General features: G+C 43.3%; 2 protein-coding genes across 5 annotated transcripts in view; one reads left to right on the forward strand and one right to left on the reverse strand.

Annotated features, from left to right (window-relative positions):
- Positions 1 to 7,494, forward strand: part of LOC139765092 (irregular chiasm C-roughest protein-like) — a 127,000-nt gene extending 119,506 nt beyond the window's left edge. For 3 of the 4 annotated variants that reach the window (XM_071692257.1, XM_071692258.1, XM_071692259.1), the window contains exons 13-14: positions 3,000 to 3,110; positions 5,520 to 7,494. In XM_071692257.1, the coding sequence (XP_071548358.1) occupies positions 3,000 to 3,110; positions 5,520 to 5,536 (128 nt within the window). In that variant the 3' untranslated portion in view covers positions 5,537 to 7,494. The remainder of the gene's footprint in view (positions 1 to 2,999; positions 3,111 to 5,519) is intronic. The other variant, XM_071692260.1, reaches the window with a different exon arrangement.
- A 1,457-nt stretch (positions 7,495 to 8,951) lies between these two features.
- Nep1 (Neprilysin 1) overlaps positions 8,952 to 25,807 on the reverse strand; it is a 105,260-nt gene continuing 88,404 nt past the window's right edge. The window contains exons 6-14 of the mRNA XM_071692261.1: positions 24,036 to 24,121; positions 23,760 to 23,856; positions 21,707 to 21,918; positions 20,885 to 21,101; positions 20,048 to 20,230; positions 18,680 to 18,842; positions 16,519 to 16,705; positions 15,676 to 15,805; positions 8,952 to 14,404 (exon numbers count right to left, since the gene is read on the reverse strand). Coding sequence (XP_071548362.1) covers positions 14,132 to 14,404; positions 15,676 to 15,805; positions 16,519 to 16,705; positions 18,680 to 18,842; positions 20,048 to 20,230; positions 20,885 to 21,101; positions 21,707 to 21,918; positions 23,760 to 23,856; positions 24,036 to 24,121 — 1,548 coding nt within the window. The 3' untranslated portion in view covers positions 8,952 to 14,131. The remainder of the gene's footprint in view (positions 14,405 to 15,675; positions 15,806 to 16,518; positions 16,706 to 18,679; positions 18,843 to 20,047; positions 20,231 to 20,884; positions 21,102 to 21,706; positions 21,919 to 23,759; positions 23,857 to 24,035; positions 24,122 to 25,807) is intronic.

Below are 25,807 nucleotides of genomic sequence, written 5' to 3' on the forward strand. Positions count from 1 at the left end.
AAGATGAAATACTTTGAAAACTACGTTCAACAACCACTTGAATGTTTGGTTCAGTTGTCAGGTTATCAGGCATCACATGGTAGTCACCAGATATCAGTCTCACTTGAAGCAATTTCATGGTTTTTTTTCATCTTTTTCTTTTTACTCAACATTTGATTTATAGCATATCTATTGTTATCATCTTTAGTCTAATATGCACACTATGAATGTGATAAATCTTTTTCTGCTCCTTCCTTAGAGTTTTCCTCACCTCCTTTTCCTCTCTTCGTTGCTGCCAGCATCCGCCTCGCTACCAGACGTCGACTGATGGCTCGTTTTCCTCAGCCAGGATGACCACAAGAAGATTAGTCTTGACTCCCTCCCTCTTGCTCCCTCCTTGCCCAGGCCTGCCTGACCAGCTCCTCTGCTGTGTCCATGATCTGCTTCCCATCTCTCTCTCTCTCTCTCTCTCTCTCTCTCTCTCTCTCTCTCTCTCTCTCTCTCTCTCTCTCTCTCTCTCTCTCTCTCCCTCTGCCATTACTATCACTTCTGCCTTAAGTTCCACTGAACCAAATAAAGTTTTGACATATCTTTTTGACATACAGTATTTTCAAGTACAGTTTGCATTATACCTAGACATTATATGGAAAACCCCAGCGTTTGCTTACTAGAAATCATATGATAATCGAGTCAGCGAACATCATGAAGACAAATATCCACTCTTTCTGCAACAACAACAATAACAACAACTCGTTAGGGAGTCATATGTTTACTTCTGTATAACACTTGTGTTTCCTGCGCCTCATAGAAAGACTGTACCCAAAAGATATGGTCTGAGAGCCTCACAACACTAAATACATTATTCATCATCTGCTGACGTATACGCTATAAGCCTCTGGTCAGTTTGTGTCATGATCAGATAACACTTGAGAGACGCCTGACTCTCGCCTCCCACTGCTGGATGTCACCACACCTCACACCAATATCCCAGGATTTCACAAGAGGTCAGTCGTCCCAGACCCTGTTTAGCTGTCGGTGTGATTGGTATTAATATGATCGATACGTTGTAGGTACCATATCGGTGTGGTCCGGGAGTGCGTGGTGGCTACCGTTGTGATGTTTTTTGTTGGTGTGTGGCGGGTACGGCAGTGGTGTGGTGTGTTGGTGCGTTTTGAGCACCGTTGTGGTGTGGTTTGTTAGTGCGTGGTGGTAAGTACCGATGAATCAGATGGTTCGATGTTGTTCTAAGTAGCGATCACGAGTAGCGATAACATGAAGCGTTGAGGAGGACTGCAGATATCCAAGATGCGTCATCCATTCTCAGATAACATAAGACCTGCCTCGGTGAGGTAGACATACGTAGTGTCAGGGTCGAGAAAAACACATAAGATCAACAGCTGTACAGTGTAGCAGTGGAAGGAAAGAAGGAGTCATCGACTAAGTCCATTTTGGTGTTCCCAGACGACCCTATCCATACAGTGGACGAAACTCTGTGAAAAAGGAAGAGTCGCCCTCCAAGCGAATGAGTGGGACCTTGTACAAGGGTGGGTCAGCAGGACGGCTCAGATTGCTTCCCTGAAGAGGAATACATTGGATACCTGAGAGGGATCCCGGATTGTCCGAGCTAACGTTCAAGGATAGATCAAAGTAATGATGACTGCCAGGTACGTTGATCAAGTCGAAAAGATGAACAACAGAATCATGAAAGAAAAAGCGAAGTCAAGAGGATTTCAGGAAGAGTAAGAGAGAAAGGTTAGTTCTAGACCCGGTAAACGTGAGTATGTGATATCTGCTCCGCTGAGTACATATCAACCCTGAGGCAAAGTGAGGAAAGAAAGCAATACATGGTGAGGAGTAATTAAGGTTAGAACGTAAAATAGGGAAATTGTAGAGTTACTGGGTTAAGTTACTGGCAGAGTTGAGTTACTGGCAAAGATTGAGTAACACTATTGTTTGAGAAAATATTATCAATAAAGAGAAGAAAAGTGTTGGTTATAGTGTGGTTGTTTCATGTGTTGTGGGCACGGTTGTGGTGTTAGCCCAGGCATGTCATTTGTTTGTCTTCGTTCAGATCAACACGTATCAGGAAGTGTGACAATATGGTCGGTGTGTCGTGGATATGGTAGTGACGTGATCACGGGAAATGTCCCGTGTCCTCACAGGTCCAGCCTCAGGACATGGGCGCCCACAGAACGCCCGTCAGGGGACCTCAGCGACGCGCACACGCACCTATATCTTAACTTTTCCTCCGTCATCTGTTGAGTCTAACTCTTGAATCTTCAGCACCATTAAATTTCCATTAAACTTCTGGACGAACGAAGGCGAGCATCCGTCCGTGAAGCTCATCTCGCTCTTTATAAAGTTAATTGACGAGCTTGATTACGACTCCCACGTGTGTAGGAAGGTCTGGTGATGATTAGGGATCTGTGTCACCTTGAGGAAGTGTTGCTCTCACAGATCCTCTTGATTTTCTACACCATTTGATCCCTCGTGAGGTGATGCTGTATAATGGATGATGGGTTCATACGGTGTCCTCCTCCTGTTCTCCCAAGTTCTCCCGATTGTTCCTCGTCTACCTCATCCTCTGGCCTCATCCTCTGGTATCGTATAGGGAGTTTGAACCCTCACTGGGGCGCCAGAGTCTAAAGGATCCCATGTTCTATATACGCTTTTATTCCTGTCGATTTTTTGGCCATCGGAGGTGCTGACCGCCTCTTCAGAAGACCGTGCTGCCTGACATGCTCAAGTTGTTGACTGTTTGAAACAATAAGAAAAACTTTACTCATACATCCGTGTGTAAAGTTGGTTAGTAATGACTGTGCATGGAGCTCTTACATCAGACTATCATTTTTCTTTACTTTTAGACCATAAACATCTGTTCCCGTAGATATGAACCTAGAAACTCGATATGTCCTTTGTTTTTACGTTATGTGTTTTGACAACACCTGAACACGGGTTATAGGTTATGAGACTGATGGTAAGTCAGGAGAACGTGTTCTTGAGATCATCTTTATCTCCAGCAGGAAGAGTTCCAGTGGCGATGGTGGTAGGAGGTGTGGTGGCTCTGGTTACCGTGGCCGTGCTCGTGGCTACACTCTTCCTCTGCAACAAGCGACAAACAGCGAACAAAGGTGAGACTTACTTCAACAAACTGGTGTGAGATACAGTGTATTTGAGAGCTTAACCACAAACACTTACGTCGAGATTTTACATAAGAACAAGTACAGTGAATCATCTCCCTGACTTTTTTTTGCAGTGCTCTCATGTGGTTTTGTCTGACATCTGTTTGGTATAGTCTAAGATATTCTTGTAGACTTTATGAACTATTTTTTCCTTGTTTTCCTCACTGAGAAGCTTATAATTCCATGATATCTTCCTTTACTACTTCAAATTATTATCGTACTTCAACCCTCATGTATTCCTCGTTTCTTTCTTCGTTGTAAAGTTTTTCTTTCAGCCTTTAATGAAGGTTCATGTGTTCCGTTCCCTCGGTTTCGCTCGTTAAGAACTTCAAATTTTTCTCCATGTTTGTTTCAGTTTGTTTGTCTGGTAACCATGCAACACACTGGTTTTAATTTTCCTTCTTGTGTATAAGTTAACCACTTTCGTCTACATTTTTCCCTCCTGTAGGGAAACTTCTTATCATCACACTATTAATTTTTGACTCATATTTCAAAGGGAGAGAGAGAGAGAGAGAGAGAGAGAGAGAGAGAGAGAGAGAGTATCCGTGGTTGAGAGGTTAGTAAGAAAGCAGATATCTGAAGTCTGTCATCCTGCACAAATGATGAAGCGTCTGTCCTCTGCTGGTGCTGGCCAGGGAGTCTCGTGGAGACGTTAACATCGTCAACTTGTGGCTCCTTCTTCAGATTTACCTAACAAAAATAATGACCAAGTCCAGGCTAACGAGGGCCCTAAACAACTCGTCCAGTAACGAGTATAGTGAATAACTGGCCTCAGCCATTTTCATGTGATGACCAGTAGGAGGGAGGACGTAGTGAGGGAGGACTGGGAGGGAACAGAAGGGTAGGAAGAGGGAGAAAAATGGTAGTGAGAGGAAGAGAGGATGGAAGGGTAAGAAGAGGGAGGGGACGGCGGGGTAGGAAGAGAGTACAGCTGTGTCTATGTGTCAAAGAGTCTTACACGTCTGGGGACGGAAGGGTGTCCGTGGACTGTGTGTCAATCAGCCAAAAGTGACCCTTAGCCAGGAATATCACTGAAACAAAGAGATATCTGTGGGATGATTGCCTGGTCAAGGGCGTCTGTGGACAACAGATCCCTGTTTGCTTATGGTCTCTGCTCAGTGTTTTTGTGGTCGAGGGCAGTTGTGGTCCAAGATGATCAGTGGGGTCGGGTTTAGCTCTAACAGAAGAACATCCACATATGAAAGATGTCCATAAAGCACATATTGTCTGGGAACGAAGTGTAGACAGACCCCCTATGGACATCACCCAACGCCATCAGTCAGGGAGAGTCTCTGAGACAGTCCTCCAGTGTAGTCCATCCACAGGTCACGGACTTCAACCGACATCTCTGTCCTGGGAAAGTCAGGGAGGCAGTCGAGGGTGCGTGTAGTACCACACTGTGCTGCATGTGGTCCTGGGATGGTCTTCAGTATCATAGATACCGAACCGTCTATCTATTCCATCATCGTCAGGCAACAATCATGTTGCCGCTGTAGCTGACCTAAGTCTCTGATCCTTCTTCTAATACCACGTTGTTTCGGTCCATTGCTGAAACATTTTGAGCCCGGTGACCACGAAAATGTTCAGTCACTCTTGGCGGAATGTTGGGAAAGTAAAAGTGCATAACGGCCCAAGTGATGAAGGAGAGGATTAACCCGGCACAGAAACTGGATCATAAGAGCGAAGAACTGTCATAGTTTGAGAGAGAGAGAGAGAGAGAGAGAGAGAGAGAGAGAGAGAGAGAGAGAGAGAGAGAGAGAGAGAGAGAGAGAGAGAGAGAGAGAGAGAGAGAGAGAGTCACAAGATGGAAGATAAAGTGGGTGATGGTATGTGTGGGGTAACCACTGTATATTACTGATATAATAAGAACTCTGGGAACGCTGCTGAGGTTCGCTGGGTGTATTAATGCTGTACGTTAGAACGCTGACCCTGGATGTATCAGAACATTGTTACTTTCTTTCATTTTCGCGAACATTTTGAAATGTTGGTGTGTGTGTCAGCATTTTATACACCTCTTTATGTTGCATGGTTCTGGTGCCACGCATCGCCCAGCTGACCTCCAACATTAATTACGTTGCTGGGCAAGGGTCATCCAGGCGACGTTGTTGATCATTATATTCTAAATAAACATATAAAGTAATGCATATCACTAAGAGTTGGGTTATCATGTAGCCGAAACCTTAACAAGAGAATGTGATTTGTGTTTCGACATTACTGGGACGTTGCTCACCTTCATGACACAAGTCTAGAAAATGAGGGAGGAGTGATCAGATCCACAACATATCTAATGAAGAGAAATAAGAATTACCAACTCAAAGTATATGTTGTGTGTAAACTAATATTATCACATTGTTTCAGGGGATACTGTGGTGTAGTGAGCAGCACTGTGGTGTACTGAGCAGCAATGTGGTGTATTGACCACTATTTTAGTTTACTGAGCTGCATTGTGGTATAGCGAGCACCACTGTGGTATAGCGAGCACCACTGTGGTGTAGTGAGCACCACTGTGGTGTAGTGAGCACCACTGTGGTGTAGTGAGCACCACTGTGGTATAGCGAGCACCACTGTGGTGTAGTGAGCACCACTGCTCAGCTGGAGTCTGGTAACTGTCGTGACTTGGGCTGTCCAACAGTGAAGCTGAGGAAATCTTGACATGTTGACAGACCTGCTCTCTACCTGCCTGCCATACCCCAGCCATGGTACCTACCATACCCCAGCCATGGTACCTACCATACTCCAGCCACGATACCTGTCTTACCCCAGCCATGGTACCTCCTGTGCCCCAGCCATGGTACTTACCATACCTTAGCCATGGTAACTGCCATATCTCAGCCACTGTACCTGCCATACCCCAGCCATGGTACCTGCCGTACCCCAGCCATGGTACCTGCCATTCCCCAGCCATGGTACCTGCCGTACCCCATCCATGGTAGAAGCCACTCCTCAGCAATGGTGCCTGCCATACTTCAGCCATATTTGCTGTCACACCTCAGCAGTGATAGCTGCTATACCTCAGCCATGGCAGCTTCCACACCTCAGCCATGGTAGCAGCTGCACCCCAGCCATGGCAGCAGCCATACCTCAGCCGTGGTAGCTGCTACACCTCTGCCATGGTAGCAGCCATACCTCAGCCATGGTAGCTACTATACCTCAGTCATGGTAGCAACCATAACTCAGCTGTGGTAGCTGGCAGTACAAGAGCTACGTCCGGACATTCCTCACTGGTTAACACAATTATTTTCATTTTAGTGTCAGAACTTGACTGCTTTATTGACTGCTTGATTCAGAACTTGACTGCTTTATTGAATAATAAAACACTTACCTAAACCTCAGGAAGCCGATATTTTGGTTACTTTCTTATAATGTGTACGAGCAGTAAACCCTGGCTGCCAGGCTGACCAGGGCTCTGCTGAGGAAGTGCCAGGACTCCAGACTGGCACTTCTCCTACTGGCCTGCTACTGACCTGCTGCTGGCTTGCTGCTGGCTTGCTGCTGGCTTGTTGTCGGCCGTCTGGCCTGCTACTGACCTGCTGCTGGCCTGCTGCTGGTCTGCTGCTGGCTTGTTGTCGGCCGTCTGGCCTGCTACTGGCCTGCTGCTGGCCTACTGCTGGTCTGCTGCAGACCTACTGCTGGTCTGCTGCTGGCCTGCTGCCCGGCCCACAGTTCGGCCCACTTCTCGGCCCAGCAGAACACTGTTCGTTTGTAAATATTGTACAGTTATCTTATGTTTGCACCTTTTGATGTTGTCATGTATTCCCAGGCACAGGACGTTCATGTATTCCTGGGTACGGAACGTTCATGTACTCCCGAGTACAGAAAGTTCATGTATTCCTGAGTACAGAACGTTTATGAGTTCCTAGGTACGGAACGTTCATGCATTCCTGGGTACGGAACGCTCATGCATTCCTGGGTACTGAACGTTCATGCATTTCTGAGTACGGAACGTTCATGTATTCCTGGGTACGGAACGTTCATGTATTCCTGGGTACGAAACGTTCATATATTTCTGGGTACGGAACGTTCATGTATTCCTGGGTACGGAACGTTCATGTATTCCTGGGTATGAGACGTTCAAGATGATAGTGAACAGATATTTTTCAACATTAGCTTGTTTATGCCCAATAGATTGTAATTATTTTCTTGTTTGTATGATAGATAAAAGTTCTGCCAGTCATTGCCCTCATAGTTATTTTCGAAGCAACAGTAAACATGTGAAATACTGCTTGCCTTGTACATATGCTAACTGCTTGTTAAGCTAACAGCTGTTTCATATCCATGTAGTGAAACATGTAAATATTGTCTCTCTTTTGTTATAATAGTAAAATACTGTTTGTATCTGACTTTCATTATCTTCAGGGTTTCGATGATAAAAGAAACTGATTTTAACTGAGGATCCGCCAAGATGTCGAAGTCTAAAACTATATATAAGTCATGCCTAAAGAAGATATCATTTTCTATAAGACTGTACAGCTCTCTCAAAATCTTAATGCCTAACTGTTGTAGATATCTTTTGTCATTTTACTTGTGATAACAAATACTCACTTGCGTTACAAGAATGCGATACAACGTCAGCAGACATGGCTCCACAACCTGTGAAGGTGAATGATACATCGTATGCAGATTATCTAAGCTCATCCCTTGTTCTATGAGAAAATAGCTATTTCACTGATCATCATCATCTCTAAACAGGTGATGATGAACGGTTAGTGCCTCTGTTCTGTTTCACCTGTTCTTCCTGCAGATCCTGCCGCTGTACCTGCTACTTAAACTACACCTGTAACTCCTGCTTCATAGGTTCCGAACCTTCTTCTAGTCTAACCAGATCCTGTAATTTAGTGAAAGCTGCCGACCGTAACACAAAGCCCAGGTACTGTACCACCTCCTGTACCTAGTGGAATGAGATGCCAGACATCCATCGTCACTGCCAGCACAGATATGCCTTCATGTATCCACTAACTTGGTGCGCGTTGTCATCACTGATGCCACACTCAGCCCTGCACATGGCTCTGGCTCTTCGTATGTACGACTTGCTGACGTTAAAACATTCTAGCGTCTGATAATTCCACATTCCTGGCACCTGTGACTTTGATCTTTCTCAGTCTGGCCAAACGTTCTTGTTGCTGAAGCGTAAATTCGTGGATGTCGATTTCAGCAGTCCAAGGATGACCAATACACAACTGCAAAACAACACTGAAATTCTGAATGACCAAAAATCAGTGCACGTGAATTTGCCGCTCAGTAGAGAAATCACTGAGAAAATTGGTCTAATTTGCAGTGACAAAAACAGTTTCCTTCACTGTATATCAGCTATCTCTTGCCCGCTCTCTATCCATCAGTTTTCAACTCAAGAACTGTGTGTACGTGGGAGACACATTGGCATGATGCATACAGTAGCCAATGGGAAACACGTACACAAAGCAGGTCTTGAGGGTGTTATCACAGGTCTATGATGATATGTGGTGTGTCGCCTGGTTGGTGGCGCTCTGTCCCGGCCAGCGGGTCGGCAGGGAAACAACGACTGCCTCTCCGTCCTCAAGTGTGGATCGATGTGGAGGTTCGTCTGTCAACATCTTGGCTACTCCCCCTCAGCCTCCCTCACCTCACGTCCGAGAACCTCTGATGCCGTTCTGACGACTTCCAGAACACCTGTTACACTGAACGCGTCCTTGTAGGGCTGGTCACCTGGCTGGTGTGTGTGTGTGTGTGTGTGGAGTGAGGTAGCGTAGCCCCGGGCCAGCCCTGCCAAGCAGCACTCGGGTGCTGGGTAAGTTGGTGACAATGAAACAATGGTTAAGTAGTCTGACGTTTTATTTTGTGAATGTTTTAAACTGGTGACAATAATTGCATCAAATATTTACAAAGCAGTAATTTGTGCAATAAAAATCTTTGTTGTATGTTTTTTTTCATGATATAAATCAGTATAAAATGAAAATATTACTCTTTATGACGTCACATATAACTAGATCCTAAGAGTCTGTTTATCGTCAACAGAGACCAGTCACCAAGTGCATCATTGTAAACAAAGACCAAAATGACGTGACAACCTTATGACTCTGGCAACCTTATGACTCTGTGGTTTTGATTAGGATGATGGATAGCTGATCACCTGATCCATGACGCCCTTGCTGGGCCCATGACGTCGGGAGCCTTGTTGATTGGTCATCTGAGATGTGCTTGGACCAATCAGCGAGCTCGTGACCAGAAGGCGAATTATCCGAATGAGAATATATATATATATATATATATATATATATATATATATATATATATATATATATATATATATATATATATATATATATATATATATATATATATATATATTTATATATATATATATACATATATATGAAAACACACCCATGGTTATAATGGTCCAATTAACCGAAGATATTGTACAAGATGGAGCAAACATCATAACAGCAACGAAGTTCAATTCACTGTACAAATTGATAATCTGCAGGAGAGGAGGGAGGTTGCAGAGGACATCTTACATTAGTGACAACAGGTTATAATATATCATTATGACGAGAGTAGGAGGAGGAGGAGCCGGGCCCGGGAAGATCATGCCACACCTGGAGAGCAGGGTTAAGCCAGGTTGTGATATCCTTCCGTTAAGGTAAAGTCATTTCCAGGAATCCTAAATAGTCTGAGTGTCGTATCAGAGGAGGTGTCATGTCATGTCATGTCCGCTGGTCTCTTGCTACGTCCGAGAGCGGTGTCAAGCCTGCCTGCCAACCTCACATCATTTCTGCAAGTGTGATAGGTAACTTTATTATCATCGGTGTCATATCATATCTGTCATGTCATACCTATAAAGGCATACAGTGACCAGTGGTGTCATTCACTGCCCAAGAAATCCAAGTTGTTCCCAGGAGCGGGGGGGGGGGGGGGGGGCTGCCATGTCCGTGATGGTCAGGTTTGGTTCTGGATTATCAAGCCACATTCAACAGTGTTGAGGAGAGTCTGGAGTGCCATGTTATATCCGTGACTGTCAAGCGATACCGGCGACAGTCAGAGCACACCCAGGATTATCATCCCGCACACGACGGAACCGTGAGGGACACGTCTCTGAGTACAAAGCAAACCCTGAGAGAAACGTACTTAACATGAGACCCCCACAAACTGAACTAGGAAAAGAGATGTCAGGCCAGACGGGTGTGTTCTCTGACCTGGAGAGCCAGGCCAGGCAGGGGTATCACCTGACCTGGAGAGACAAGCCAGAAGCCAGGCAAAATGTGCAAGCGATAAACTTGTGATTACCACATGAGGCGATCATGAGGTGAGAGATGGAGTGAGGGGTGAGTTGACTAGACAAGGCCTTCCCACACTGACAGCTCCCCCCCCAAAAAAAAAAAGAGTAGATAAATAAGTGAATTAATAGATAAATGAAATAAAATGAAATCAAGAAAATAAAAGAAATATGATTAGAAAATAACTGTGGATTTGCCAGAACTACTGTGAACATCCGTTCCTAATGTTTCCCACATGAACATTTATCACAGCAGAAATGTGCTTCAACGGGAATCTGGCCAATCAAATCTTAACAGTATGAACATAAACACAGTCACAGGATTAAAATACATAGTTGCAATCATTTCAGTTTGTTGAAAAAAGTATGGTTTCAACATTTTACGCACACACACACACACACACACACACACACACACACACACACACAGGGAAAGGGTAGAAAAGGAGACAGTGACATGCCAGGTGCAGTTCCTAAGGTATTGTAGAGAGAATTGGGAAGGAGGAACTCAGGACGGTGTTCATCAGAGGCGATAAATCGAGGGAGCAACAAGTAAGAAGTATGGAGTATAGTGGTTAGTGGGTAAGGAATGAGAACCATTATATGAGGTGACAAAATGAATCATCCCAATCCCTATATCAGGGTTGCGACGTCACGAATGTTAACAGTACTCCTCCCTGCCTTACTGTACATACTTGTTTACGTGATATGTTGGCTGATGATATGTTTATGGCAAGCACTTCAGACAATCAAGACAGCACTATAAAAAAACTGGAAACCGCAAGCATGTACAAAATGTAGGGGCCCTTGAATCACAGTGCATTTTCATTCCAGTCCATTTTGAGACTCGACGACCTTCCGTAGCCTAATGACCTCGTTCCTGGGTTAATCAAGAATGAGACAGTAGCCAGTCTTGAATTTCAGTGACTTAACAAATCTCTTCACAGAGGAAATGCAAGATGCAGCACTGTCACCAGTGGTCTGGCAATGGAGACTTGAGAAACGTATAACCTATAATTCAAATCAATGAATCAAAATGTTTTTATTGAGTAATATTTCTTATTACTAAAGTAAATTTTAAAAGAAGATGGAAAAAGGAAGAAAATATTTCTGTCTTCCTGAGACAAATATAATATCCCTTTCTTTCTGACTGCTTTACATCATCTCCCTTAAGGATATAGACCGTTCTAACTGCACTACACTACCTCCCTTAAGGGCATAGACCTTTCTGAGTGCATTACACTACATATTTCAAGTATGAAGATCCTTCTGACTGCAATACATTATCTCCCTGAGGGTATGAGCTCTTCAGAATGAGAATGACGATAGTGTTCCCTTTGTACAACGAAAACGAAATCATGTAGGTAGGTATACAAGGAAATTCTATGAAAAACGTAACGTACAGTAATGCGAGGAAGTAAGGTCTATATTCGTGTATGTTGACATGTGGCAGCAATGAAAGCTCTAGTCCCTTACACACATACTATCCTCTCCTCACATTTCTGAAGTGTCAGCACATCACTCTTTCATAGTGAACCCCGGTGGCTGCCATACTGGTAGAAATGGATTTAATTCACAAGATAGCAATATGTGACCAATGGTCTTGCAATACAAGACTTTTCAGTCATTCGGATATGTGGCGAGTGATGTCGAGGTAGGGAGAGAGGATGTAGCTTCCATCATGACTGCATCCTTTGCTCTAGGTTGATAAACTCAACCAATTTTTTGTATGCATATCAGAGTTAGGGAGGAGGTAAGTAACGCCAGACCTCATTTGAGAGTACGAGGACAACTGATAACTGGAAAGATTTGTCCAAGTTTGACAATACCTAGCAACTGATATAACTAACTGGGAGGAGGTTCCATGCAATCCATCCTTTAAACCAGAGATGTTGTTGACTGCATCAGCCGAGGAGGCCATATACTGCGCCCACTTAACACAAAATATCAAAAGGATACACCAGTTACGTGTCCTCCAGCTCGAGACAGCGTCAGTGCAGACATGATCGACGGGGCGAGGAGGTGAGTACAACGGGTTACAAGACATTGCTGAAGATGCAGTGGAATGGTAAGAGACGGAGGTAAATATCGTCCCGGGCGGCTTGGGTGGCAGTTGGGAGGGTTAAGTTTTGGCCAAGCGTGGCGAGTGCTCTCTGACACCCAGCCACATTACACCTGTCCCTGCCCGACCTGGAGCAGGGAGTTGGAGAAATGTTTACTTCATGAATGCGTCTTTATTCTGATATTCTTTTACTCAACATTTGTTATTAGTGACATTGCAAACGAGCTTAAGGATGTGTGTTACATGTACATCTACGGTTTTTTCCATTTGTCTGTTACCCATGTAAGATTATACTTCAGTTAAAATATCAAGGAAATTATGTTTGGCAAGATTTTGGACACGGCTGGATAGTGATGGGTGGTGACATGGCTGGGTGCTGGTATATGAGAAAAGGCGCCACAGAAGTAGCGTCTGATGAGGGAGGAATTATCAATATCATAATACTTGTGGGTTGAGATGGACCCAGGAAAACATTCCCACACACTGATTCTGTTTCACAAAATATGTTTTTTTTTTCACTTATATGTCAACTGATAGGGAGACTATACATATTATTGTTAAAATCATCATTATGTATCTTCAGTAAAACTCTGTTGAGACATTCAATAGATTTTGAAGATAAAACCGTATGAAGAAATGTGCGAAAAATAATATATCGGTTGGGATCATGAAGATGGGAGTCGGAGACCACACCAGCCCAACACTTAACTTCTAATAAGTCACAATAACCAACTCACAACGAGAGAAATGAACCTGTGGGAGAACTCAGCTGGTGGGACTACATCAAGACAAAGCTGACACACAACATCATGGCCAACACACTTAACTTTATTTGGAAGAAATAACTACATAAAAATAGAAAATGTTTCTCCGTGAGATATGTATATGTACAAAGGTATGATCCCATTTAGTCAGCAAGATTTTATTCAGAATATAATTTTTGAATATTGATGATCACATTTAGAGTATTGATCACACTTAGTTTCAATCACGAGAAGTTTCTTTCATGAAAACTCTGATGAGAAAAATGAAAGGTTCTTTTTCAGTATTCTGCTAAATAGGAGCAAACGCTTTTATCATCATAGTTTCTGTATTCTTAGTTTAACATCGTTAAAACCTAGCCCCTGAAATATACTTTCATATTGTTGAGTGCTAAATGCTAACTCGATAAATGTTGAGAAAACTTGTATCGTTAACCACACCCAGCATTGCTAGACTTAAGATGTTCCACTTGTCCTGTGAGATGGTCGGACTCAGAGATAACCTGCACTGCCTTGTTAGAGTTCCCTCTATGGGTTACTCTCCTGCCAGTGCTCCTATAACCTGCTACCATCTCTCTCTCTCTCTCTCTCTCTCTCTCTCTCTCTCTCTCTCTCTCTCTCTCTCTCTCTCCCCTAAACCATTATCAAATATTCATCCTTCCTTAGACAATATTTTTTTTTCTCCCGTTCTCTTGCACCTGAAATTCTTGAGGAGACACGAGAAGGTTGGGCAAGCCTGCCTCTCTCTCTCTCACGGCCCCCAGCGACCGCTGCCTCGCTCACTACCTTCATTATGCCTCTGCCTTAGATGCTTACTTACTCTCAGTCGCATCTCCTTTCCTACTAAAGAGATTTATAAAACGAACACAGGTGAGATTTGCCTTCTCCTGATTCTTCACCACACGGAACATTTTTTCTCTGGGTTCATTCTGCTCCCAGCGGGGCAGTGGTAGGAACGGGCGAAATCCTCGGAGTTGGAGAGGGGACCAAGGACGCGGATTGGTCCCAGGGAATGCACGGAGGAGCGGATCTTGGAGAGGGCATCCTCCGGGCGCATCGTACCACACCAGATCCTCGCGTAGTTCAAGAAGAAAAGCTGGTCGTGGTTGAGTTTTATACCCGGCAGGAGTTTCTCCTCTCCGTTCCTCTCAACCCACTGCCGATACGCCTGAAATGAAGGATGGCCTGTGAATAATCCCTTCAAATACACCTCAGTCTAAGATAAATCTTGTACACTTTACCTTCCAATTAACAATGAAATCTGAGAAAGTTTTACCTTACAGAATCTAAAATGACTAGACTTAAACACATGAAACAGTGTTTTTTGAATCATTGATGTTCTTCTTCGCCTGAAGATGGAGAGTTTAAGAATGAAAATCAGATTTGATGACACTACGCTTCCTGACTGTCATCACATTTGGGCTGCCATTCTAGTGCCGACGGTGGCTGGTGTTGCATCACTTGCTGCCCAGACTGAGTCTGTGGTTAGTATCAAGCAAACTCTGTCACACCAGTGACGACATAACAGCAGGATGATGATGACACACACTTTACTGATCTCCAGATGCAACCAGAATTAAGACCAACACTATGTTACTGTTTCAGTCACACGGGATATATTATCAATGTGCAAGCTTGCTCAAGAAAGCTTACGTATAAGAAATTAGCGTGCTTTAAACATCTGATTATGTGGAAATACTATGTGTGTACAGTGTTTATAGGAACGAAGTGAGTAAAGTGTTGAAATTTTATGAGTAAGTGGGGAAGGTTAAGAAGATAGTTGACAGTTTTGGTCGAGAAAGATAGCCACATGTTAGGTCAAGAGAATGAGTTGATTCAAGGTTTACCATGACTGAACATGAGAGATGTACCAGAATGTGTTTGTTTACAAATTTTGTTAAGAGTGGGAGGTGGAAGACCCAGTTGTTGAGGTGCATAATGTTAAGACAAACAAGTATTGAACAGCCTAACTACAGATATTTTTAGAAAACCTGAACAAGTGTGTGAGATATGGACACTAGGAATGATGGCCAAGGACTGAAAAGGTTTGGAATTCCAAGTAGTTGAAAAACATTGCTGTGAATATAGCGCAAAGGATCCTGAGACATTAAAAAAGCTACTGGAGAACAGGAAAGGTGTTTAGGATTATGAATGTGATTCAACAATGTGACACATTTTGTTAGAATGAACATTTCACATCCTGTTATGGCTGTATGTAATGTTAGCTTGCACAAGCAGCAAGATAGAAAATGTCCAGACACTGTTGATGTGATTTTTGAAGTGTGGTTGCCGAGCATGAGGTCGAGACAGAATGAGACTCAAGAACCTTAGAATTAGATCCATCTTTAGACATTTTATACTACCTTTTGCACGTACTTGACCTTTGAGTTTATATATTTTGCAGAGCTTTGACCAATTATTTACCCGTGTTTGACCTACCCTGTATGCTTGTTTGATGCCACCATTGTCAGCAATGTTCTCTCCTTGGGTCATACGCCCATTGATGTACTGGTTGACCTGGTCGACCTTGTAACCAGAGTACTGGTCGATGATGCACTGCGCTCGGTCCCTGTGAACAAGGCACTTACTTCATCACAAGTACACTTGATATTAACACGAAATGATTTAGTTTACCTGCCATGAAGAACACACACACACACACACACACACACACACACACACACACACACACACACACACACACACAAATACGTAAGGATACACACAACCTAGATGCATAAATAGAAACATACTCAGACACACGCACACACAGACAAACAGAAATACACAATATGGAGTTAGAGTGTACATCAGTGTTACAATAGCTTCCAGGTTATTTTGTGAAGTATAAGATGACAAGGAATTAATACATTAGAATATGGAAGAAGAAACAGAGTTGTATGAGAGGAACGATGCGAAAGGCAAATGAAAATCCAGAGCAGGTTCATAGATTCATCAGAAGCATATCATCAGTTAAGTAACAAATTACAATCAGTCGTTTCATATGCCTTAGCTTATCTGAGGTAAGATAAAATCTTCAACTCCTTCTAAGGTGAATTACCAACTTAGTTATTCAATATATAGTGAAAATGTATAAATTCCATATCATTTCAACTACCCACCTGAGAGTTTCAGCACTCACCTGAAGGTTTTAGAACCCACCTGAAGGTTTTAGAACCCACCTGAAGGTTTGAGAACCCACCTGAAGGTTTCACAACTCAAATGAAGGTTTCAGAACCCACCTGAAGGTTTCAGAACCCACCTGAAGGTTTCAGAACCCACCTGAAAGCCTGTATAGTGCGGTTGTTCCACCACTGCTTGAGGTTGCCTTCCTTGTCGAACTGGCGACCCTTGTCGTCAAAACCATGGGTCATTTCATGTCCGATAACCACTCCTATGCCACCGTAGTTGAGGGATTTGGGGAGGTGCTGGGAGTAGAAGAGCGGCTGCAGAATCCCCGCCGGGAACACTGTGGAGGACCCAGCAGGGTACAGAGTGAACATCAACCATACCGTCGTAACTTCAGAATACATTCCATAATTCCAGCAGACTGATCACCTATGAAGGAAATGATTAAAAACCAAGATCTCGAGGTTCCTATTGTTTTGGTAGGGTTTTTACGAGCCAATTATATTTTCCATCAATCTTTTCTCCGTCTTTGTTGAGAATATTTCATGAATTTCTGAACTATTAGGGGTTTAGGAACCTGCCTCCGGCCACCCAGATCTCACTTCCCATTTTCTTTCCTCCCCAAATGTTTCTTCATAGATATTTTTCTGATGACTGATGTGCCGGAGGGAGGACTGGCTTGGGCGTTGCCCTCTCTTACTGTCCTGTCTCCATCTACATAAATTAGGAATTTGATGGTACTGGCCTCCAACAGACAACCTCTCCGTGGACCATAAGGTCATCAAGTTAAATGTTTTCTCGTGTTCTGTCTGTCCAGACCATTGTAGCTTCCAGCTGTTAACTTTACTCCATAAGATATACAGTACAATCTGTGGCTCATATTTGTGAAGTCTATCCTATGCTGTTTCTAAGAAATATATGAATACTGACGATACATATTTATCTCTTCTACAGTAGTTTGTCTTATGTAGTTGATTAAAGCAAGTTTGTGGTCCACACAGGCCAACCTGACCTCCACTCCAGCTTACTCATCTCACCGATCATTATTTACGATCCTCCTGATTATTCCGATCACATCATCTCGTACGTTTCCTGCTGTACTCACTAAACGAACGACCCTCAGGCTCCTGCTTTATTTTTCACAACCTTTTGTACGTATTATCGAGCTGGTCTTGCTTGACTGTCCCGTGGAGGTGCTTTTCTCCTGCACCGCCACAACTCCTCTCCTTCAAGCCTTGTCATTTTAACTCCCTCCCAACAGCCCTCTCGCCTCACCACTCCCCCCCCCACAGAACTTTTACCTCACCACTCCCTCCCTCCCTCCAGCTTCTCCCTTTCCTCTGTCCCCTCTGATTGCTCCAGGAGCTTTGTCCACGTCAGGTGTCTCAGCTTAGCCCACATTCCTAATCACCGTTCCTGCACCTTTATACACGCCCTACCATTACGCGTCCGCCCCTGCAACACACTCTAACCTCCATAACAAACACGCGACAGAGCTTCCCTGACCTCCGTGACCTACATCCTCCACGTTATGGAAACTATGATTAGTAAACTGCAGATGAGCCGCTGTAGTTGATGCGTTTGTATAATAGTTCGCTTTCAATGGAAGTTTAAGTGAACAAATAACAGGAGCCCTACAACCTGGAGTTAATCTAGCGAGTGTTGCCTCCACCAACGTTGTTCAAATAATCTTGATTCACTAAATCAAAGTGTTGTTTCTTTTGTCTGTGGAACTGTGAATGCTTCTGTATGTATACGTAATTACGTTTATTTTTTCGTCTTTACTGTAAGTTATCCCAGACAAATGCTACCACGACTGTGATCCAGGATTACATTATACAGTGTAGTGTTGTGTAGTGTTTCCCTCTAGCACAAGCAACTTGTGTTGATAAGATTTTGCATTACATGGGAAGCTTGAAGATCCGGGACCTTACACAATCCAATACGAAAGCTTAGCTAACGAGCTTTTAGAGATTAAAACCTTCTGGAGTGTACACATATCTGCAATGTCTGCTATATATTCGTATACTAATGAGCGAAGTTGCGGTATGCCTATTAATAGATTCGATAATGAAAATGTTTATAGCGTTCCTTCAACCTGTTTTCTGTTCAACCTCCCACATCCCTGACGACATGAATCACCTGTAACTCAGTGAGGATCAGTCACACTCCCTCGTACTCCTCCTAGGGATCCCTCTGATACCATATGGTCATCTTACAAGCCATCTAAAACAGTAACTAGCATCGATACACCTTCGTCTGTGCTGGAGGTATCGCCTTACCCGAGGCGTCTGCTGCCGTCGTCAGGACTCACCAATGTCATTGAAGTTGGGATTATAGAAGGCGTTGAGCACAGCGGGAGTCGTCGACCACTTGGCTTTGTTAACATCCTCCCGCAGGCGACCCAGGTTCGTGGTGGCGTCGAACCTGAGCCAGTTGAAGACGTTCTGTAGGTGCTGGTTCTTCACGATGGTCAGCTGAGGAAGGTCATTTTAGGTCACGTTATTGACGACATGACGCTAAACACACACACACACACACACACACACACACACACACACACACACACACACACACACACACACACACACACACACACACACACACACACACACACATACATACACACACACGTTACAACAACGTGTATGTCATCTATCATGCTCTCAGGATGTCTCTCTTGCTGTTGGCGATACCGTTCATCATGTAAACATACTGATGTAGAGTGGAAACCATACATACGTTGCTTGATAAGAAGATATATGATCATGGCGCACAGCAAGTGAATGACTGCAACTGAAGTTCTCATGACAGCGCACGTCTCGTAGATCTGAAGACTTGTGTCGTAGATACTGATGATGGGAAGGTGTCAGACTTGTGACCACAGTGACCCAGGCAGTTGTTTCATACACGTAGTGAAAGTACAAGAATTCCTCAGTCTCTACTACAAATAACCAGTTCCCAAACTATGCCTCCCCTGCATCATCATCCACTTTTTATAAGCAAACATAACATAACCATAGAACCACAGAACAGCACTCACAACAATAATTGGCTGCTCAGCAACCACAACATTCCACCAGCTACACAAGGAAGTAAAAGTACATCCAGTACAGTCCCATAACAACCAGTTTGACATCCAGTACTCTGAAACAGCATTCACTGCTTCTCATTAGGGTCAATTCATAAGCACTCACCAACACTAGCAAAATAAAAGAAACTCACTTTAGCCTCATTCTAACCTCCCTCTAGCCTCATATTTCAACCACATGTAGTCACAGATACCCTCCTCCCTCCCCAGTAATTAATAAAGCATTCATACGAAAATGACTTGACAAACGCTAAACAACCACGCCAAGGTAGTCGCTCGTGTACCCACCTCAAACTACACTCCCAACATAAACACGAGTCATACTGTGTCGTCTGTGGTTTATGCTTGAGACATGTTTCATGAGATCATACCATCATTTCGTTATGATGATGAACGTGAATATATAAGGTAATCAGATGCTGTTTCTGTCTGTATAGAGTAAAGGATGGTAGAATAAAGTATATCTGGAGCTCGTCTAAGGAAGTTTTTGCAGAAAATATTTAGATTATGTTACATCCAAAACATCTAAGAGATTCTTCCTCGGGTTCCCTGTTAATGCGTCAAGTGGTGCCAGGCTGCACAAGGACTCACGTTCTGGTACTCTTTGGCCAATTCCTCCGGCTTCGTGAGCATCTCCGGGTAACCAATTTTCTCGTTCATGGCGTTGGCTTTCTCCCGAGCCACAGAGCGGGTCTCATCGTCCATCCAGTCATTCTCCTCAAGCAGGTCTGAGAAGGCAGACCTCAGCGTGTGGATCATCTCCAGTGCCGTCTCCTGCAAGGATGACCGGTGTTAGTTGGCTGTAAGAGACAGGACGAACAGGAAATTTAGAATGATTCCCTCTAAAGTATAGGTGACCCTTCCTTGACCACTGACCTCATTAGGTCCAACCTCCAATATGATGACACACACACCCCTGGAGAACGCATCAGTCGATGCAAGAACAGAATGTTCTGTGCCTGTAAGGGACAGGAGTTGGTAACAAGAAGAACAGATTCGTTGTATAAAGATGTAGAACAATACTAGGAGGAAAATACTTACGTTAAACGCTTCAGAAAGAAAAAGTAAGGTTTGGATGAAAAACAGATGAGGTCATGTTGGAAGCGTATGTCAACCACCCGTTATCTTATCATCCGAATCGTTCCTAAAAGGTGTTATGTATCACATGAGAGACTTGTATAGAAACAGAAAAGTATAAGTATTTACATATTGTACAGTCATGATATCTGATAACCAGTGGGTTATCTTTCCCTATAGAATGATTCTCGTGTCTAGTCTGTTTATCTCTGAATTCTTTAGTGTTGTAAGGAGGTTTGGATGGGCCGCCTGTGTTTACATCAATAGAAGCTTCTCACACTAGCAAGGATGTGCATATGATCCCCGCCACCACTGGCAACAACAGGCAAGTGATAGGGGATTTCTCCTCACCTTGCTCTCTGGGTTGAAGTTCTCCTTGATGAAGAGGGCTCCCACGGCCATGCCCAGACGTTTGTTGGTCCAGTCGACGCAGAGATTCCAGCGGTTCCTGTCAGACTGGATCCCGAGCAGCACCTTCTGGAACTCGTGTCTGCTGGCCCGGTACGCTTTGTTCAGGTGCGGCGTCATGTCCATGATCAGCCGCCAGAGGACGTAGTTCCATAGTACCCTATGAGAGAGATCCACGTCACTCTCTTCCTGACGCTGCTACACCTCACTTCTTCCTCATCACACACACACACACACACACACACACACACACACACACACACACACACACACACACACACACACATACACACCTCACAAATGTCTCAAGGTAGTTCATTCCTTGTTATTCTTGCATACTTAATTTCTTCTATGCTTCATATCATCTTCAATATTTCCACCTAACAACTTCTTTACCACTTACATATGCCTGATTATCATTCAGTACTCCCTCATGCCTCATTCGTTCCTCATTATTCTCATTTTTTCCTCACTCCATATTCTTGGTTTTTGCATTGTTCTTTCATCCCTCACTCATATATTCACTACTCGTTTGTGTCTGGCCTATGCTTCTTCATTCTCGTCTGTACATTGTGGCAACAGATGATAAGCAATAACCAAAGTAGAATTGATAGCCTGAAGCCAGTAACCTCAACATGGTAGGCTCAGTACACCTCATGACCTACCCATACTGTGACTTACCCAGTCAATGGTATATCCACCCCATGACCCAACCACATCATGGCCTATGTACTTCATGGCCTACCCACCTCATGACCAACCAACCTTTTATCGGTGTTGAGCATGATCTTAGCCAGACGCTTGAGGTAAGGCATAGAGTAAACGACGATGGGTTCCTCTGGCGTCAGCTCCTCCTGCAGGAAGGCTGAGAGGTAGTCGGACCACTTGAACTCAGGCACCTCACCCTCCAGGTCTGCCAGGCTCAGCTTCACGTAGTTACTGCCAGTGTCGTGACGGTCAGCCTCGGGCATCGTCGCCTGCAGGGTGACGCTTAACATGAGAACTGTGACGCTGGTGAGATCAGTGGGGTTGTTGAGGTGATCAATGAGAGGCGTATGTCTGTCTGGGTGAACCTTAGACAGTTTGTTGGAATGAGCTTGTTAGTGTGTACACGGGGAGGGTGGTTAAATGAAAACAAAACAGCGTCAATTACGACACTTTACATTATACACAATACTAAAAAAGAAACTTTGTTCACAACATACAAAGTTCTTCAGAACAAAATAATTCTCAGCTTTCGCTTGAAACATCATCCTTCTTAGACGCCACTACTGCCTCACTTTCCGGGGTTCATTTTAACAGTTCCAACAATGTTTACCTTAAGTACCTCGGCAAAAGTCACCCTAACAATTCTGGGTCACTTCACCTCACGGACTATCGGGGTGTCTACTGTATGTGATCACACTAACAATCCTGGCAATAGATTTTCTATAATCACCATGGTGTTCGTACACTGACCTTTACCTTGTTCATTGTAACAACTGTAGAAACATTGCCGTGTGACCATCTTAACACGTGTACATGTTTACCATAATGGTGGACAACTGTTGTCTTTTGTTTTTCATGAGCCACTTTCAATAGGTCACTCTACTACAGTCCATATCGTCCACTAAAATACTACAGCCTACTACTGTTGTAAGGATGTCCTACAGTGACCTACCTCACAATAATATCCGTGCGCCGGTGTAGGGCGAGGTAGGAGCACCCACCCTCCGCCACCACCTCCTCCCGTGGCTCGGCCGCGAAAAACTCTACGGTCGCGCATTGCCACGTTTCACTTACTAGTGCATTAAAAACGTTACCTCGACTTTCCTTCGTCAAAACTATGCTTAAATCTTGGTCCAGGTGTTGCAGATTGGAAGGATAGTGAAATTGGTGAGGTAATGAAATTACTCTGCAGCGAATATATAGCGAATTAGTTTATGAAGTGTCTTGTGAGGGAGAAATTAGAAGGACGGATCCCAGTGTTACATCAGCCTCCTGATGTGATCCATTTCAAGGCCGTGTCGCTACACACCTAACCATCCCATTTGGTTTCTTTGTTATCCACGATGTCATCTTAAGGTCAGGGACACCGAGCAATACACTGTCCGGAGTGACGCATTGCGGTATCGGTAACCGGCCTATATGTCCTGGCGTTCTGCCCCAGACCTCCGGTCGTGGTAGGAGAGGCGGACCATAAACCCGATATGTGCATGTTATGACCTCTGGACGCCACTGACTCCCTTGGTCGGCCATGTCAGGTGACGTAAGATCCAAAGTGATCTGATCGTGTGTGTGTGTGTGTGTGTGTGTGTGTGTGTGCATCAGTATTTAGATTGGAAAATTCACACAGATATCACGGAGATTTTGACTGAGATTCATGCATATACATATACATACAAATACATATACATATATATATATATATATATATATATATATATATATATATATATATATATATATATATATATATATATATATATATATATATATATATATATATATATATATTATATACATAAGTATAAAAAAGTAACTCACATTAGCCATATATATATATATATATATATATATATATATATATATATATATATATATATATATATATATATATATATATATATATATATATATATATATATATATTATATACATAAGTATAAAAAAGTAACTCACATTAGCCATATATATATATATATATATATATATATATATATATATATATATATATATATATATATATATATATATATATATATATATATATATATATATATATATATATATATATATATATATATATTATATACATAAGTATAAAAAAGTAACTCACATTAGCCAGACGAGTCTCCAGGGCCAGGACCTCCTGCAGCTCCTCTTGTGCCTCGTCAGTATCTGCTCCCAGCAAGTCAGCCACGTCCGCCATGAACCTGCCAACACACACTCCTCAGCCTCATATTCCCTTCCCCGTGTTCATATGATAATGTGATCTGCTATATATTGGTGGATGTATATTTCTTTCATTAGCTTCTTCCTTAGAAAACAGCCGTGCGAGCTGGAGGTATATATGTCGACATGTTAAGCGGGAAGGTTGCTGGAGGATACGTACCTGAGGTAGGCGTCAAGCGCCCGTCTGGAGGAGTTGGTTCGGAGGAAGTAATCCCGGCTGGAGAGACCCAGAACCATCTGGTCTAGCTGGAGAGAAGGACAACAGGGCCGCCCCCAGGTCATTACAGGTCACACACGGCCGTTCAGAGTAATATAGCTCATTACAATGAAACATGACACCAATTCAACATAATCGTACAAAGTCAGTGGAGGTCAGTCGCATTAATCATGATACTTGGTTGTTAGAGGTCACATGATGTTACATAAGGTTATACTTGCACGGGTCATACAGACTGCCACGTGTGGCACATGTGCTGCAGCATATGACCAACTAATGCTCACACAGATCATGTAGAATGCTGCAGGGGGAATATCGATGTTTACAAGTCATGTAAACTGATGCAGGGATTGACCCATCTCGCTAAACTTACACAAGATTATCTCATTCACACAGCGTCTATAAAGATCAGTCAAGGGGATATGATCAATAATACTCGATACAGGTGAAATATAGTCAGTCCAGGTTAAACCAGGTCACTGCTGGTAATATGAAATGGCCAGGTTCATACAATTTTAGCAGGTTGAAATAATGCTGCTACAGTTTATATAAGGAAACCATAACATTTGAAGGTTTACCACAGTAAGACAAGATCAGTACACCGTAGGTCACATGAGGCGACCACAAGTTGAATAAGTTTTACCACAAACGCTTATCTAAGTTTAGAATTATCAGTATTAAAGTTACTGCAAGTCAACTGTATGATTAGCATGCTCATGTCTAGATTAGATACAAAATGAAAAAGAGAATGCGGAGCATAATCTCCATTCATATGTGATCAATTGATTACATTGTTATCAAAAAATTTCCAACGGAGGATAATATGAATATATGGGGAAAATGAAATGAGCTGAATGTCCATGGAATGGTCTCATTTGTTAGCCTCCCGTACCTGTGTCTTTGTGACGCCAGCCAGACTCATAAGACTAACCTCATCTTTGCAAAACACTTACTAAACATTTAGAGATATTGAGCATCAAGTTAAGCAGAATTTGTCTGTTGAACACAATCTTGTTTTAAAAATTTTCTTTCGACCGGCAACCATCTCGACCCTTGCTTCATAGCCGGGTAGTTACACCAGTAGTTCCTCACGTGGACCACAGGTCACCAAGACCTTACACACAGACACACACACAGACACACACACACACACACACACACACACACACACACACACACACACACACACACACACACACACTAAGCAACAGGAGAGGTCTTCAAATGGATACACTTCACCAAGAATTCAAGTCATCGAAAAGAGACAACATCAAGAAGAAGAAAGAAAAGTATGGTATAAGGCTCAGTAATGAAGCTTTATCATCTGTACACTATCTATACCAAGCCACACACGTCTCCAAGAAGTATTATGCAATGAATCCCATAGAAAACACATCGCACTATGTACAAGATAACCAAAAGCAAGCATTACCAAGAGTATGTATCACCACGTCAGTCAGTAGGAACGAACCTAAAATACGCATGGAAGGAGCAGGCTCCAACAGTAGCCACCATCATAAAGAGGATATACCAGGAAGCACAAACACCACAAGGACACGGTCAGTGGTTCTCGTGGCTGCCACTGGTCTTGAAGACTCATGATGGAAGGATCTTACAAATGACACAAGAAGGACAATACATGGTATGAAACCAGCAACTATGATAGATGTAAGATGACAGATCCGTTGATCCTGGACATGACCAACAGAACCGGC

The sequence above is a fragment of the Panulirus ornatus genome, chromosome 52 (assembly GCF_036320965.1).
Source record: "Panulirus ornatus isolate Po-2019 chromosome 52, ASM3632096v1, whole genome shotgun sequence".
Classification (NCBI taxonomy): Eukaryota; Metazoa; Arthropoda; class Malacostraca; order Decapoda; family Palinuridae; genus Panulirus; species Panulirus ornatus.